Genomic DNA, 17,129 nt, shown 5'->3' on the forward strand with positions numbered 1-17,129 from the left:
AAGTGATATTTCACAAGGCACTCTACACTTTGGGCTCACCTTTGGAAAAAACACAAGTGTCTGTATCCTGAACCGACAGACTGCAGTTATCGCACAAAAAGGCCTAATTATGTAACAAACCAAAAGCAGCCTAACTAAGCAATTATTTCTCTTAAGTGCCCTGTCCTTCAGATCTTACTAAAGGCGGCGATCATAATTTCTCTCATTTCATGGGCCCAGTAACAATTACGTGGATGATCATAATGCTGCAGGAGGAATTTACCAAAATCCATTATTGACATGAAAAGGCACTGGTTCTGACAAGCCTTTGTATAGAAGGGCAGCAAATATTTTCTCTTCCACAAAGTCTAGCTGGCTTATTTCTCCAATATAACTTTTGCCTTGGAAAATTGTGCTCCAAGCGTATTCTTTTACAATTGGGAGTGCAATTCCAACCAGCTTAAAAAAAAAAAAAAGAAAAAAAAAAGGAATTCTAAAATGTCATGAAAGTGGCTGGAGTTATTAACAAAAGGAAATAATCCCACAACCTCCTGCCCACTTCCTACCAGTAATTAGTTACTTGTTGAATATAATTTACGCTGCAAGTAATTTCTGCTATTAATCTGAGAGCTGTTCTGGTTAATCCAATACGAGCTTTATCAAATGTGCACATGCACAGGATTTTACAAGGGTAAACTTACTTATCCATTGATTCCACCAAAAATACATTTTAAGTGGAAAGTCCTCCTGGTAAAAGTGAACTGCATGAGCTTAGAACTTTTTTAAAAAAAGAGAGCGCAGTAAAAAATAAAATAAAATAAAATAAATACATGCTGTTGCAGTCTGAGGAACATTTTTTCATATGGATCTTTAGATATGAAACCATAGCAGAAAGTTTTAACAAACCAGAATTCAGATCAGATGCAAGAAATTTTCACGGGGCCACTCTATTCATTCGTTCAAAATACTGCCCAGCCGTACCTTGCTGCAAGTGTCTTAAGGACCAGCGATGCTACATTTGCCTGAACCCCGCGAAGATGAATTAGCAAATCTGAATTCACAGTATGAAAGGAGAAGAAAGGAGCGCTTGGAATTTCGAGGTTTTGTTTTGCAATTTCAAGGCATATAATGCAAACTCGCCCTCGCCGCAGCTCACCCACCCTGTCTTGCTCAAGTGTGAAGCTGCTGCCAGGGCTGGGGACCCCGGAAAGGCGGAGGGTAGCTCTATGCTAATATTATTACAGCGTTCTGAATCCTGAAACACCATTACAAAACACACCCTCTAGGCAACTTACTCAAAACTTATCGTCTAACCGTGTAAACCAGCCATAACCTAAAACCATTACAAGAGAAGGGCGGGGGAGGCTCCTACAGCTTTGCTAGTAAAGCACACTGCTTTTCCTGGGAAACCGGTCCGTATTTTTTAAAAATAATAAACTTCGTTGTTTACTTACTTAACTTACGATAGCCAGGCAAACTAAACAAAAGCTTCATTTCCATGCCATCATTTCAGGGAAAATCCAACTTACTTCAAATACATCCTTTAGCAACAGGCAGGAAAGCTGCTCAGTTAACATTCCTTTCTCCCACTCCCACTGCCTTTCATTTGAAAATAATGTGCAAAATCAGATCAAAAGGATAAACACAGAAGAAAACAGCTGCTTTTAAAAAAAGATACTCGGAGCTGTTTTGACCTGTTCCATCTACTAAACCCAAAAAATAATTAAAAAAAAAAAAAGATAGCGAACGTCAAAAGATGCAATAATACGAAGCGAAGATGTGAAAAATCCCTCTCTGCTTTCCCAGCAAGATAATTTCCATCTCAGCTTCCCCTTTCTCCGCTCACTTTTGAGAAGTTCCAAATTCTTTCCTAGGAGGCCGACGAAAGCCAAATAAAACCCTAACGTTCTCCCCAACTCCCGCTCCAAACTGCAAGCGGAAGTAGAAATAATATCGCAAGAAAAAATAAATACGTTTAGTGAGATGAGAAAGGGGATCGCGCTGAGGCAGCGGCAGCAGCCGGGCGCACCCCGAGCGCACCCAGCGACTTTTAGGAAACGTTTCGGCGGAGCTGCGCGGGGTAGCGCCTGTGGATTCGCTGCTTTGCGGAGGGGGCGTCCCGGGGAATTTGGGAGCCGGGTAAACGCTCCCAGAGGCAGGACAACATCCCGTAAACTTTCCGACTTGATTTATCGCGCGCAGCCCGGGACCCCCTCCCCGCCCGTCGCCCCCGCGCCAGGCCGGGCGGCAGGCACCGCCGCAGCGCAGCGGCCGCGGGAGCGGAGGGCCCCGCGGCGGGGCTACGCCGGGAAGGGGGGGGGGGGGGGGGGGGGGGGGGGGGGTCCGAGGTGCTTCTGACCGGCCGGGCCGAGCATCGGAGGGGGCACCGCCGCGCCCCGGCCCGCCCTTACCTGCCCGCCCGAAGCGCTTGTGCCCCACGGCGCCCTCAGCGCCTGCCGCCGGCCGGTCCCCCCGCAGCCCCCCGGCGCTCGCCCTCCTCATGGCCGCTGGGGGGGCCCGGCCGGCCGGCGGTGGGGAACACGGAGCACGCTGCTCCCGCCGCCCCCCGCCCTCCGCTCCCGCCGACCACTTGTCAGCCCGCGCCCCGGTGCAGGTACGGGCAGGGGCACGTCCCCTCCGCCGCTGGCAGGGCTGCGCCGAGCTCCGCCGAAATCCCCCTTTCCCCCGGAGGGGGAGGGAGGAAAAAAAAAAAAAATTCACACGCTCCCTCTCCAAATCCTGGCGGACACAAAGCCAGCGTTTATTCCTCGCTCACTGACTTGGAGGGGAGGGGGAGAGGGAGGGAAACAAAAATAAAACACAACCTTAGGGAAAGAAAACGAGCCCCCGCGCTGCCCGGGGCTACCGCGCTGGCGGCCGCCGAGCCCCTCTCCGGCGCGGCGGCAGCTCCCGGGACGGGGCGATCCCCCCCGCGGCCCGGCCCGGCGGCTGCAACTTTTCCGCCTGCAGGAAGCTTTTGGTGCGGCTGGAGGCTGGGGCTGCTCGGCGGCGGGGCAGCGTCCCCCGCTCGGCGGGGCTGCGGGGGAGTGGGGGTGCGGGAGCGCTGGGGTCCGCGGGGGTGTTGCGGGGGGTGGGGTGGGGGGAGAAAGTGGGTGCTCGGGGAGGGGGTTTCCTCCCCTTTCGGGGGGCCGGCGCGGGCAGCGTGTGTGGCCGGACGGGGCAGCCGTCCCGCGGGGCTCGGGGCTCCACCGCCCCGCCGCAGCCCCACTTTGTTCCCCCGCTCTGCGGGGCGCGGAGAGAGGCGCGGGGGGCGCGGATCCATCTCCCGCGGGCTCAGGATGCCAGACCGCCCCGCGGGGGGAGGGCGGAGGGAAAACATCAAAAAACGGAAAGAGTTTGGAGTTTCGTTAAGAAACAGGCGAAACAAAACGCTGAGTTAAAAAAATAAAATAAAAGCCGAGAACTTGGACCAAAAGCCCAGAAGGCACCCCCCCACACGTAACTCCGGGAGATCCAGCTGTCCCGCTCCGCTGCCCGGCGCGGTCCCGTCTCCCCGCAAGGTAAGTTGATCTATTTTGTGTGTGTTTGTGCTAAAATGTGTGCGAGGGAGAGGAGAAGAACTCACCATTTCGCTGGGATAACAAGGCCAGATCGGGGTCGGATTGGAAATGCTGAGGCTTCGCCTGCTTCCTCCGCGACATGCTGGCTCAAACATCAGCTGGGGCAGAATAAAAAATTACTAAAAAAAAATCTTCTCAAAATTACGGAAATCGAGCCTCCCCCCCCCCAGCCTCCCCAATCCTCCGCGCACCGCGCATGTGTCCTGCTATAATTATGATTATCAATAATGCATTGCGATTAATCATAGAGGGGCTCTTTGAAAGGCGATTGGCACATGGCCAGCTCTATTCAAACCAGCTCGCCTTAATCAATTAGGCGCTGATTTGCTGGAGACCCTTGTCTCTCCGCCGCTCCCACCCAATGAGTCGATCCATGTGGCAGGAGAAGGGGCTGGATTTCCCCAAAGCTGTTTGGATACAGTTTAACCCTCTTAGCAACCAGCTGGGGCTGCATCGCGCCATCCCGGTTACTATAGGAATGTGTCTCCCCTCGCCCCTTCCTCCAGCCCCGACGGGCTCCCCGCGCCTCCCTCCCTCGGTTTTGCGCTGCATTTCACTTTTTTCTTTTTTCTTTTTCTTTTTTTTTTAAGGAAAAAAAAAAGCTTCCACCACCACCACCCCGCCTCACCCAAAGCTCCGACCCGCGGAGGGAGGGCAGGGTAAGCAATAATCGATGGAGGGGAGGACGTACGGCTGGGGGCGGCCGGCGGGGGGCAGCGGGGCTGCGGGGCGGCCCCCAGCAAGTGTCTGCGCGGGGCGAGCCCCGCTCCCGCTGCCGGCCCCGCTCCCGCTGCCGGCCCCACTCCGTGCTCCCGGCCCCGCGCACTGCAGCTCGCTCCGTTCCGCTGCTGCAAAAAGTTTCGGCTGTTTTTTTTTTTTTTTTTTTTTTTTGTGGTGATGGTGGTGGTTTTTTTCTTTCTTGTTCTCGTCCCCGCATTTGCAAATAAAGATCCATTTTCGCCTTCCCCCAGCTCTCGCCCGCCCTCCCCCCCTCTTTCCATATATCACGGGCCCGAGGGGTGCTGAAAATAGGAAGGGTTTGTTTTTTACCTCACACGTTCCCAGGACAATTAGGGCGCCGCTGGGAGCGGCGGGCGGACCCACCGGCCGCTCCGCCCCCGCCCACCGCGCCGCGCCGGTTGGCTGCGCCCCGAGTCAATCCGCCCGCCGCCGCCCGGGGAAGGCCGGTGCGAGCGGCGGCGAGGCCGGGGCCGGGCGCTGCGCCCCGCTCCGCGGCCCCGCTCCCCCCCGCCCCTGCTCCCCCGCGGGATCACTCCTGACTTTTGTTTCCCTCCGGGGCGCGGGAGACCGAGCGGGAGCGATGCACATCTGCCCGCCGGAGGCGCCCCCGCGGTGCGGAGCCTGGCGGGCCCCGCGCAGCAGCCCCGCGCAGCAGCCCGCCGGCCGGCCGTGCGCGCACGCTCGGCCAACTCGTGCGCGGCGCTGCGCGGCGGGCCGGTGCGGGCAGGCGGGCTCTGGGGTTGCGCCGCGCAGCGCCCAGCCCGTCCAGCCGCCCGTGCGCTCCCTGGGTCGCCGCTTGCGCCCGGTGCCCGGGTGCTCACCGCGCCGGGACCGCGCGGGCGCCGTACTCCTGCCATCTGACGCTACAGCATGCATCCAACTTTTACGCCCGGGTGTTACTTGCAGAGGAGGAACCTCTAGCAAACAAATTCCACGCTCTTGAAAGAAAAAGTACAGTTGCAAAGAGGCTACAGGCAAGGCTGTTTTTAATGTCTCGCCTGTCCAACGGTACACGTACACTGTGGGTGAATGGCGTGTGCTCCCTCTGCGCTCCCGGCGCTCTCTGCTCCCCGCACCCCTTCGCCTGTCACTCTGCTCCGGGCACGAAAAGTTACTGGGTAAAAGCGGCTGAGCTGGGAGAAGTGGGAGCGCAGGCGATTTCTTTTCCTCCACCCTGACCCATCTAAGTGCTCTCTCCTCCCACTCCCCCCGCTGGATTATTTACTCTTCTACAGAAGCTACTCCTTTTTCCCGTATTAATATTAACAAACTCTCTGTAAAAGCAAGAGGCTGATCAGATACAACTCATTTCAATTTCAAATGAGCCGGTAAAACCTAGACAGCGAGCGAGAGGAGAAGGGAGAGAGGGAGAAACCTTCCCATTCGAGGAACAGGCTCACTGGCGTTTTCTTCTCATTATTAAACGAAAGAGACTGTAAAACGCTTAGCAAGAAGGGTGAAAAACCCAACAGCCGCAAAAACCCAACCAACCAAACGCATACGAACCGAAAAAGCCTCCCAGGTGCCACTCCAGTATTTAGTCAGCGTTGCAAAGTGGTCACTGACGCTTCTTTTCATTTCTGCACAGGGCGAGCCCCCTCCCTCCCCGCTGCATTTGGTACAGTAGATTTCGAGAAAAAGACAAACGAAGCTATCAGCGGGGATGATGTTGAAGAATGAAGATAATAATGTTGCTATAGGTGGTACTTCACATGACATTATTTTTCACTGAATATTTAAAGAGACGTTTCGGCAGAGATGGATACACTCAGCACAGGCTGTCACCCTCTTTACCCTGAGACAGTGGCAAAGAAACCGAACCTGAACGTATAGAAACGCACACGTTACTTATAGCTAGCCACAAGTAAATGCACACAAAATACCCACGCGGATCTATTTACACATCTGTGTCTGTATTTCTAACTGTATCAATCACTCCATTAGCTTCCCACGGTTTCTAATCTAGCCGCTCTCCCAAAATTATTCGCGTTTACAGTTTCATTACACATTTGTCGATTACGCTTAAGACAAATTTCCCCAGATGCGCGGTACCTTTGCTTCGTGGCTGGAAAAGGGCGGCCGTGGACCGGTAATTAAAAAGCAACAACAGCATCAACAAGAAGAAAAACAGTGGTTTAAGGAAAAAGAAATTAATCTGGAGGAATTAAGTTTGATAACTTTTTTTTTTTCGTTTCTCTTCTCCCTCGCTAGTGTGTAAAGCGGCGCCTGGTATTTCATCTCGGACCGCCTGATTATTTATTGTTTGTTTTCCTCTCCTTCGCCGGGGGCCGGGAGGGGTGGGGAAAGGGTGGGGGCAGAGCAGCATTGCCAGGGCTAGAGAAAAATCGGTCCTTATTGTTGTTTATAGCAATACATCAATTAAACGTCATTGTCTCTTAACAGAAGTTGGGAGAGTTCACAAGCGTAAATACTCTGATCTTGGGTTTTCCCTCTCGAAGCGCAAATGACAGTGACTGATATTTTTCCCTCCCCGCCACACCTTGGAGATTTCCACCCCCACCCACCCCCCTCCCGGATTATTCTTTTTAATGGAGGTGGGAGGCTTTCTAATGGGCTCCAATGCAAATCAGCCTGGCTGGAAGACACCCGTGGTGGGGATCGATCTCCAGTTCATTGAGATGAGCACTGAAGGGAGATGGTAAACAGGGGATAATTTGCAGTTCATTCTGCTGAGAGACGATTTCAATGAGATGCAACACACCAGACTGGATTATTGTTATTAAGGTTTGCCATCAGACACAACACCCTTAACACCCAGGGGTTAAAAGCTACACAATCCCCACGTAGATACAATACATCGTTAATAACGACCCGGGAGTGGGGGAAATCCGATGGATTTCATATTTTCTGCAGGTTTCCCCCCCAGCAGCGGGGAGGCGGCGGCGGCGCCGGGTCAGCCCAACCTGCCGCTCCGCCGCGGCTCCGCGCTGCCCCGCCAGCGAGCCCTGCGGCCGCGGAAACACCGCCGGGCGCTCAGCGGGGCACTTGTGCTTCCACCCCCAACCCCCCCACCGCCTTCAATGTTCTCCTTTTGCCTTTTTCTCAACTAAAAGAGATGCACCGCACCAGAGTTCCAAACGTCGCTACAGATGACCTCTCAAGTAAGCCGTTTTCCAGCTAACCCAGGTTACATGTATTTTAGAAATGTGTGTAATTAGGGGCTTCCAGATGCTGCAGTCAGCTGGGAACTTGGCTTTGTGCTCCGATGGATAATAAACTTTTGAGACAGTCCTGGGGCGCAGCTACCCTGGGGCAGCGAGCACCCGCTATCTGGAATTGTTTTATTATCAATAGCCTGGATCACGCTATTCAATACCGACACTGCAAGTCCTGTGACTGTGTGGGTTTAGGTATGACTACTTTCTACTTTTGTGGACACGTTGTCAGCTCCCCACCCCCACCACCTTGCTTTTTCTCTCTCTTTTTAAAAAAAAATTGTATTTATTTTCTAATGTTAATTCCCCGAAGGGGGGGGGGGGGGAGAAAAAAAAAAAAAGGAAGGAGGGGGGCACCAGAATTGAATCCTTCTCCATTATTACTGACAACTAATAATTGATCATTGCTCAGAAACACAAGCTTTTAGCCGCATAATTGAATCGTAAGCAATACGGGTTGAGCCAAAGGAAAAAGAAAAAAAAAAGCACCAAAAAACCAAAACATAAAGGGAAAGAGCCTCCCACCCTCTCTCCCCCACATCCTAGAGAATCGCAGAGATGGGGAACTCCCCCGCCCCCGAGATAAAAATGAACATGACTAATGCCATAACCGGCCAAGGTGGGATTATTTAATTCAATTCTTTCTTTACACATTTGCTGCCTTTTGTTTGACCTGATGGCTGGCAAATTTTTACACCTAGCTCTCCCTTTTGAGTTTATTGATGAAGGTGCTTCTGAAATGATTATCAAGAGATTTACAGCCATCACTACCCACCTACGGGAAAAGTAGTAAAATCAATCCCTCAATCAATCAGACCCCTCTGTGCATATCTTTTTAATCTGCTCTTTTAGCTGTTTTATTACAACACGAGCATTAAATATGTTTGTTTCAAATTTAACACGAATGCCTCCGAAGGACTCTGTCAATTTAGACATAAATCATGAAGTAAACAAGCTGGATGGAAAATCCTCTTTCACTGGCACGAGAGTTAAAAACCAAGGAATAAAAAAATAAATACCAGCAATATCCCACATCAATGTATAGGCAACTAGTCCGTGTGTACAGCCCACAAGGCAGAAAAAAAACACATACAGAAAGATAAATACGCAGCACTGCAAAAGACTTCCATGCACTTTTACATGACTACACAGAGAACCTAGGGAGTGCCAGTAATTACAAATATTCTTACATCCTGAATCCTATCATTATTTCCTTTATTTGATATCTTTTTGTTTTTTAATAGCAGAATGTCTTATTTCCCATGTTAAGAAATAAGCTTTTTTTTTATTTTATTAGGTACCATATACTTCAGAAAATGTCCTGATTTCAATAGTATTATTGATCCCAGGGTATTACTCTATCCTTTATATACCCTTTTTTAGGTTAAAGAAATAAATTAGAGGGTATTTCAGGTAGGCTGCTTAGGTCAGAAATCTTTCCCATTGATTTGTTACACAGTGGTCATCAGGTATGGACAGAATGAGCCTATGAGTTCTACAGAGAACCAAGAATTTCATTTGATGCCACAGGGGAAGTTTTCTCTGCAAGCCACATGCCTTTACATCCCAGTTTAATTCCCTGCCCCCCCCCCCCCCCGTTTTTTTTTATATCCTAGTGTATCACAGCCATATAAAGCCACCATGTGCTTCCACCAGAAAAACAGAAGTTTAGAAATGAAGTGACAGATTTCTTGAGCCTTAGATACAAAATTTTAAAACCATTCTGGGCTGCAAAGGCATATTGCAATGTCTCTGATCACAGAAATAAGTCTGGGTAGAACAAGAACAACAACAAAAAAAATATGCCAAAATATGTACATGTCAAAAGAAGAATCATGAAAAAGATATTGAATTGAATATTGAAAATATATGAATCAGAAAAAGATCTGATATTGAATGATGGGATACAACTAGCTATCAGCCAAGATTTCCTCCAAATATCTTGCTTTAAGAAAAGCACCTTTGTACAGTAGGAAAACTTCACAGTGACAAAAACTGTGCACCCAGGTATCCATGCACCAGAATCTTAGTGTTGATTCTTAAAAAAATATCATAGCTATCATTTCCTTATCAAAGTACTGTTTAAAATAGCATAAAATGTAGAGGTGGGAGCCTTTTAAAAGGAGATGAGGGAGTAGGACTGAGGGATGTATTTTCCAGGATATTTAAGGAAAAAAGTGTGTTCTTTAAAAAGTGTTCCCTTAGGATTTTCTTACCTTTGAAACAGAATTGTACAAAAATTCTGTAGTCTGTCAAAATACAAATACAAGGCCAAAATTTCACATGGCACTTTTCTCTGAAATATAACTTACAGATGATTTTCTACAAGGTAATCATACAACAAAGTAAGACCTGTTGTTTTCACAAAGAGATTTTCACTGTCAAACCAGATTTACAGAGTATGCATTTTTATTTACATTTTAAGGTTTTATTTTAATCTGGAGAATATGCAGCGATTATGGGATAAACATGTCTCAAACCTCAGGGGAAATGTTGCTTGTAGAGTCCCAAATTTCTTGACTGATGAAATGAACCTGACAACGCCTCTCATTTTCATGACATATTTTTGATTCAAATACAGTGGAAGTATTTGTAAGTAGATACATTTTGTTTGCATAATATTAAGGTGCCCTGATTAATGCATGGTGTTTACAACGTGAAAATTGTCATACTCTTTGCATCAACACAAGAAGCTGGCTTGGCAGCTGCTAGTTGCAATAAAGTCAATGCCTCATGAATAACGTTCTGCTTTCCGTGCCTGAGCTATGTGGAGTCCTCATTATCCACCTTTTGCCCCCAGTATGGTCCAGCCTGTTCACAGAACGGGTCTGCAAAGGCATTGTGCAAAACATACTGCCCTGGGTGTAAATATGTTTGCTCACAGTCTTGCACAGACGTTACCTGGGTCCTGTGGGGAGCTCATTTCCTCCTGGAGCAATCTGATCCCCCAGCCACAGTTTTGCAGTTTTCTTTTTTTCCCATTAGTGATCATTTAAAGTTCAGATGGCAACAGCAGCCATCACCTACCTCAAAAGGTAACTCCAGGAGTTTCTGATTTCTTAGAATAATTCTGCAGCAGTGAAGAGGGGAAAGAGTTGAGCACTGAGCTGCCAGTCAGCTCGTACTGAACTGTCAGCAGATACTACATCAGTGACCCAGAGACAGCCTTGAAAACTGCTGCTCCATAAACCCAAGATCATCCAGTTACCACTTAGAAAATGAAACTCACAATTTCCTTTCCTTCCCTAAGAAAAGCTCAAGTCACATGATTCGGAAAGCAATCCTCAAAAAGAGACTTTAAAAAGACCCTTCCTCACAAATCCAGAAACCAGATTTGGGCTTGGAAAAACTGTTTTCATTTATATGGTAAGCTTGGACTTTCAGCCTGGCTGTACAAGTTATTTCTTGAATCCTACCCTGAGTTACATATTCTGGGTTTTGGTCCTTCTTCATCGAACTTCAAATTCCTTATCAAATGGAGTGTCCAGGATTGCAGAACATATTTATTTGCATGTTTGCTGCAGTCCAGCTGACTCTCCCCAGGACTGTACACAATCATCAAGCTCATCTGAGCTCGCTCCTCGCCACTCACACCATAGAACTAACACCTGAAGAAGAATTTAAAGCTTGAGTAAGTTTTAGATCATACTAAAGGCACTTGGTGCAAAAATCCTACATGCAAAGACAAAAGTAGTCCTAGTCTGTACTGGTTCTGCGATTCAACCATCATTACGTCATGTACATACTGGAACAGGCAATGAAAAAGGGGGAGAAGAATAACTGAGTATAAGAAAACAGCACATTTAGGAAGAACCTGCATCAAACACCCAGTGCTTATTCTACATCCATTTATAAAACTCAAAGATGCATGAGACACTCACTTCTGAGATCATGAAAAGCCACTTTTCTTGTTCTCAGAAGCTTGCAACGCAACACTCCATCCTAAACACATCACTGGTGAAATCCCTCCTTGTGCAGAAGGCAGAGCACTGGCAGGGCAGCATGGACAGCCTTTCAGTCTAGAACCGCACGTGAGCACATTTCCAGCAGGGGATAACTGTGGTAATCACATAGATTGTTTCTGACCACCGTCTGTCACTGCCCCACACCCGGGAAGCACTGTCCCACCAGCTGAGCTGCGGCAACTCCACTGGGCAGGTGGGCTCTCCCAGTCGGTGTTGTGCTGGCATTAGCAAAAACGTTTGTGTGGCATTCTTTGCCAGCAAGGGATGGAAATCTCCTGTGAGGGGCAACAGTGCATGGTACGGTAACTTCTTAAGCTGTTCCAGCTCTTTGCAAATAAAATACGTGACAGACCCAGTCTGTACAAAATGATTTCTGAGAGGAGCTGTATCCGTGTGAATGCACCAGATCAGGCCCATTACCAACTTCAGACGCGCATAAGCAACTGTTACACAGAAAAAAAGGTCTATAGAAGGCACCAGTAACAGCGATTAGTGTGTAAATACCATGTCTTAGTAAGATGTCTCTTGTTAACATGTTTAGTGGACAGTTGCATACCTTTGCACTTCCATACATTTCAGAGCTTGAAGTCACTTGCTTTACTTCTAAAAGTCACTCAACCTGGTTTCTTCTGCAGTTGAAGTAACTTCCATTTTTACGCTGCACAAAAGCACAAGCAAAGCTATAACACGTAAGAATAACAGTTTCATGAAAACAAATGCATTATGAACATACTGAATGAAGTGGAATTAAGCAAAGGATATATACGGTTCATTCCCTCCCCTGCCTTCAGTACTGCTCCTTCCAACGCTGCACATATGATCTCACAACACAATAACATCACTGCACTCACTCTGTTCAAGCAGTACCAGTCACTTACTATTTGTTTCACTCCTAGAATTTCCTAATAGCAAAATTCAATTTCAGCCGCTGCTGCTCTCCAAGGGCTGCCAGTCCTGCTGCTCCTTTGCCCCACTGGTAATGGATTGCTCTAAAGCAGGACAAGACCAGCCGGTTGTCAGCGATGGAAGTCACACTGAGCAGAAGCAATTAGGTAAACTCAGTGCAAAGGTAAAAAGTGAGATGGAGTGAGCCTAATGGGGGAGAGATAGGTAAATGTACATTCTGGGCCAGCACTGCCACCACCAGCCACGAAACGCATGCAGCTGCCTAGGGCTGCAAAATGTTTAGTAACACTTTCTTGTGCTAGCGACGGTGCCTCGTGAGGGGCCTACATTTAATGTTTTGCCTAGAGCAACAAAATCCTGTAACTGGGGCTGGCTGCCATATTCAGGGAAGCCTGCAGGAATTGCTTGCTGGTGACTGGGAAAGCACTCACCGCTTCTCTAAGCAAAACTACTATGACAGTTCAGGAGTAGAGCTCCTTAAACCACCTGTTCAAATCTGCTAATCACAGGTAATCTCGGCTCTTCAAGGGGATTACTCAAAGATGACACAAATACTAAATAACCAAAGGCAAAAACTGTTACTGGCAATTTGCATCCATTTTTTTTTGTGATAGCACACAATTATTTTTGCGATAATTGTAACCACTAACACGACACAGAAAGTTCTCACGGGATTGACTCTCCTTTCAGAAATGAGCTGTAGAATATGCTTTGCATTTCCTATTATTCTGCTTCCTTATTGTCATTCTCATAAAATCAATCAAAGTGATAACTGGAATGTCTAGGAACAGCCAGAATTTAAGCTGGAAGAATTACACACAAGTATATCAGCACTGGAAGTGTATCTGCTTAAAGGAGCTATGTATCACTACGGGAAATGCAATGTTCTATGCTTGAAGCACTGGCATATATCTAGAAGATTATACTAATTTCAGTGTAGAAAGATGACATTATGGAATTCTGCTTGAAAACATGCATGTTATGAAACTATAAATAAATACATGCGACAAAATTTGAAATTAATAGAAAAAACTTTCATTTTATGACAAATCATATTGTAGATGTTTACACTGTATTCAATAAATATTAGCCATAAACCCTAATCTAACCCCAGATTTTGCCAGGCTCAGGAATTTGGGAAAATCCAGGTGTCAGCCCAGACTTTGTAACCCTTTGACTGCCAATCCCAATCCTCATTTAGGTAGGTAAGTCCTTGGTGGTGGGGCCACACGGCAAAGGACCAGGGCCAAAACTGCCTTGGAGGCACTTGGCCTCAGTGCTCCAGTGGTCCCGTTTCCCTGTGGATCCTATGATTTCCAGGATGTCCAGGAGGTTTGTGTGTAAAACTTGACATGTCATCATCTTAGAGGAACACAAAGGAAATTTTGTAAAGTTCCCCTTAAAGCATTTTTTTCAAACTACATGATGTCACTGGAGAGGGATTTAGTCTATCCCAATAAAAACAGTTGCACTTTCAATACATAGCACACAAACTGATCAAGTGGCTCAACTGCGATGCGTTCCAGATTCCTTGAAAATGAAAGGTTGGACCACATGATCTTTGAGGTCCCTTCCAACCTGGGCTATTCTATGGTTCTATGAAAGGACAACACAATTTTACATTGGACTATGTTATTTGTGTATTTACTACTTTATTATATCTTTCAAAATCAAATAGCCAATATAATTTGGACTTTATTGTGGAAAGAATGAAACTGCTTGACTGACACTTGATGGTGAATAACTGCATTAGAAGCTCTGGCTCTTTTATTTCTCTTTCACTCAGAAAAGGGCAAAAAAGTCTGGATTTGTTCTGTAAAAAATTGCAATACTGCAGACTAAAACTTTCCTTCTCAATCTAAAAACTTTCCTTCTCAATTTAAATTCATTTTAAATTGTTATGCTTTACAAACTTCCAAATGGGATTCTAATTGTTGACAGACATTTTACATTACATGTGTCTATCACTTTGATTTAATATGCATTTTCAATGAAATTTAAAAAAGGCCTCTAAGGTGGCAATTTAACAGCAAGACATGCTGTGAATTTTAGATATAAAAAATACCTAGTTTTCAAGGGGGTTTTGTACATGTGAAAATGGCCCTCCAGAAAAAAAAAATGACAAAAAAAAATAAAAATCAGAGAAAATCTATATGGCAGATTTATCAGAAACTAAATATCTCCAAGAATATTACCTACTGTTTTAGTCAATCACAGTCATCAGAGGCAAACCAGGTTTTACATTTATGCAGCATTTCGATAGTGCATATCAAAAAGTATTAACCATGAAAGAAATAAAATGTATTTGGAAATCCTGTATCTGGTTTATTACATCTCATGACCTGATTTAATTTTCTTCTACAGAAGACCTGCATTAAAATGTCTGTAAGTAATAGGTACTTCTTGTCAACTTTGATAAGAGACATTTGAAAGGAATTCCAAATGTATTCTGAAAGATAAGAGCAAAGCTAGCTTTTCTGTGTCCCTAAAAGAGTAGCAAACAGACCTAGGAGAGCACACAAGCTACAGGAAAGACCTGTTCTATATCAAGTCTGCTTTCAAAATCATCAGAACTGTGGTTAACGTATAGACCCTAATCTATAGACATTGACAGCAATGTGGGAACAACTGCATCTTTAACTTAGAATTTGTCAAACAAAATATTAGCTACTTTTAAATACTTGCACCTTCTTCACAACTCTAATACAAACATCTTGGCTTTGGTTTATTTTATATAAAAAGCTTTAGATCATCTTGTTTTAGTGGTCCTGCAGGGTGTCCCAAAACCTACATTCGATGGCAAGAGCAAACATCGTTAAACTTCAAAGGCTGCCAAAAAGTAGTTATTTAGATTCAGGGGAATCATTTCAATTAATCCCTATGTTTGTGTAGAAAATACGTAATGTAATCCATTTCTCTGTCTCCAGCTCCAGGTCACTTACCGTTGGGGAAAAAAAAAATTGCTTTACTAGAGTTTTCTGTCTTGAAAAACTGGGGAAAAAAATGAAGACTTCATATCTTTTTAAAGAATTCTGGCTGAGTGATGTTGAGAAACAAATATTACAATACACAACTGTGTACTTCTATCTCTGCATAACTGCTGTTAAAACTCGCATACACAATAGAATTCTTCAGTGGGAGCCGTAAAACCAGATTTTATGTATGTGTGTATATATATAAATTGTTTTTTGGTTGTTTTTTTTTTTAACAAAAGAGCCAATTTTTAAAAAATCTTTTATTTTAATGACTTTCTGCCTTAGCGCCCCAGCTCAGCTGAGTGCGGTTGTGCTACAGAAAACTCATGGCCACCTTTTAACATATCTTCCTTTTTGCTGAGCCCCACTTAAAACTGGGGAGAAACTTTAACAGCATGAAAGGCTTGGGATTTAATTTAATTTTTACTTTAAAATTAATCAGCTCTTCAGCTGAAAGAAGCACGCAGAGCATACTCTGTCAGAGGCACCGAGTCAAAAATGAAAGGAGTGAGACCCTCAGCTACTGTAAATCACTGTGATGCCACCGAAGCCAACAGGGCTGCGCCAATTTAGACCAGCTGAGGCTGGGATCTAATATTTGTGCTGAAACGCTGAGGCTATAGCTGTATCCCTGAGCTGTATAAATATTTGTTGAAAGCTGACTGTTAGGGGGCAGGGTGGGGATTGCTCATTAGCAAATAGGACCCTTGTCTTTTCCCCTTTCTTAAGGCAACCTTCCTTTTTTGTGAAGCGGGAGTTTTGCCTACGGAGGACAGATATGACCCTTCCTTGTGCAGCGATTATACTGCCTACAGTGAAACAGTGATTTTCATCTGGGCTTTTGAATGTGCACCCGTCTGCCTGTCCAGTGCCGATTCACGCAATGCACTGTACATGAATGGCCAGCAATGTTTACAGAGAGAATTAGTTTGACTCCAACTCTCTAGCCAGAAAGTAATCAAAGGGAAGAGCCAAGCTATTCCTGAAATTCCAGCTTCCCTAGCTAGAAACTGCCTGCTCAGCCTCGCTAATCAGCGTATTAATGTAAAATGTACATGTTCTATACTGGAGGACAATTAATAACAGCAGTGATCCCGAGCAGTCTACACACATTAACTATTCCACCCTCAATACTACTCTTGTGCGGTGGGCAAGTCTGATTGCAGCAAATGGTACAGAGACCCAAAAAAGTGAAAATGTCTATCAGAAAGTGATTACTCCACAAGCTGTAGTGTGGTGTGATTTTTTTTTTTTTCCTAACTTAAATTCCAGTTAACATTTTCTTTCACTTATTTCAAAGCCAACACATGTATTCATAGACATATATTCAGGGCTCTTCTTATGGAAATATTTTTAGTAGGGTTATTCATAACCCGTGTCCCTATAGTCTTGGAAGCTCTGGTTTATTTTCTCACCAACCATCCTAATTTAAGCATTCAGCAACATCAGAACTATCTTCAAAATAATCTCATCTTATAAAACCCATCAGCCTTTGTTAGATTTAACATAAACATTATTATGGGTGAAAACAATGTTATTTAAGCATTTTGTTTAGGATGGTCTGAAACTCAAAATGGATCACTGAGATTTCCCTCAGCAAACCAGCCTTCTTATCTGAAAAGCACCACTTCATAAAAAGCTGGGGATGTCTCAGAGCCAAATTGTTTGCTCCTGTAAATGGTTAGAGCTCCGCATAGGGAAGATATGAAATAAGGCTCTGTTGATTTTCCAGCAGAGCATCTGAACCACTTCCCTCACCTTACTCAGTTAAAACAGAATTAAATGAGAAATAAACCCTGATTAACA

At 45.7% G+C, this 17,129-nt stretch overlaps 1 protein-coding gene across 5 annotated transcripts in view; it reads right to left on the reverse strand.

Moving 5' to 3' along the window:
• The window catches only part of SALL1 (spalt like transcription factor 1), a 36,271-nt gene that overhangs the window by 12,063 nt on the left and 7,079 nt on the right, over window positions 1–17,129 (reverse strand). The window contains exons 5-6 of one of the 5 annotated variants that reach the window (XM_037408718.1): window positions 11,999–12,100; window positions 3,566–3,658 (exon numbers count right to left, since the gene is read on the reverse strand). In XM_037408718.1, coding sequence (XP_037264615.1) covers window positions 3,566–3,641 — 76 coding nt within the window. In that variant the 5' untranslated portion in view covers window positions 3,642–3,658; window positions 11,999–12,100. Of the gene's footprint in view, window positions 1–1,433; window positions 2,133–3,565; window positions 4,087–11,998; window positions 12,101–17,129 lie in introns of those variants that run through there. The other 4 variants (XM_037408719.1, XM_037408717.1, XM_037408721.1 and 1 more) reach the window with 4 other exon arrangements.

Source organism: Falco rusticolus, chromosome 15, assembly GCF_015220075.1.
Source record: "Falco rusticolus isolate bFalRus1 chromosome 15, bFalRus1.pri, whole genome shotgun sequence".
NCBI lineage: Eukaryota > Metazoa > Chordata > Aves > Falconiformes > Falconidae > Falco > Falco rusticolus.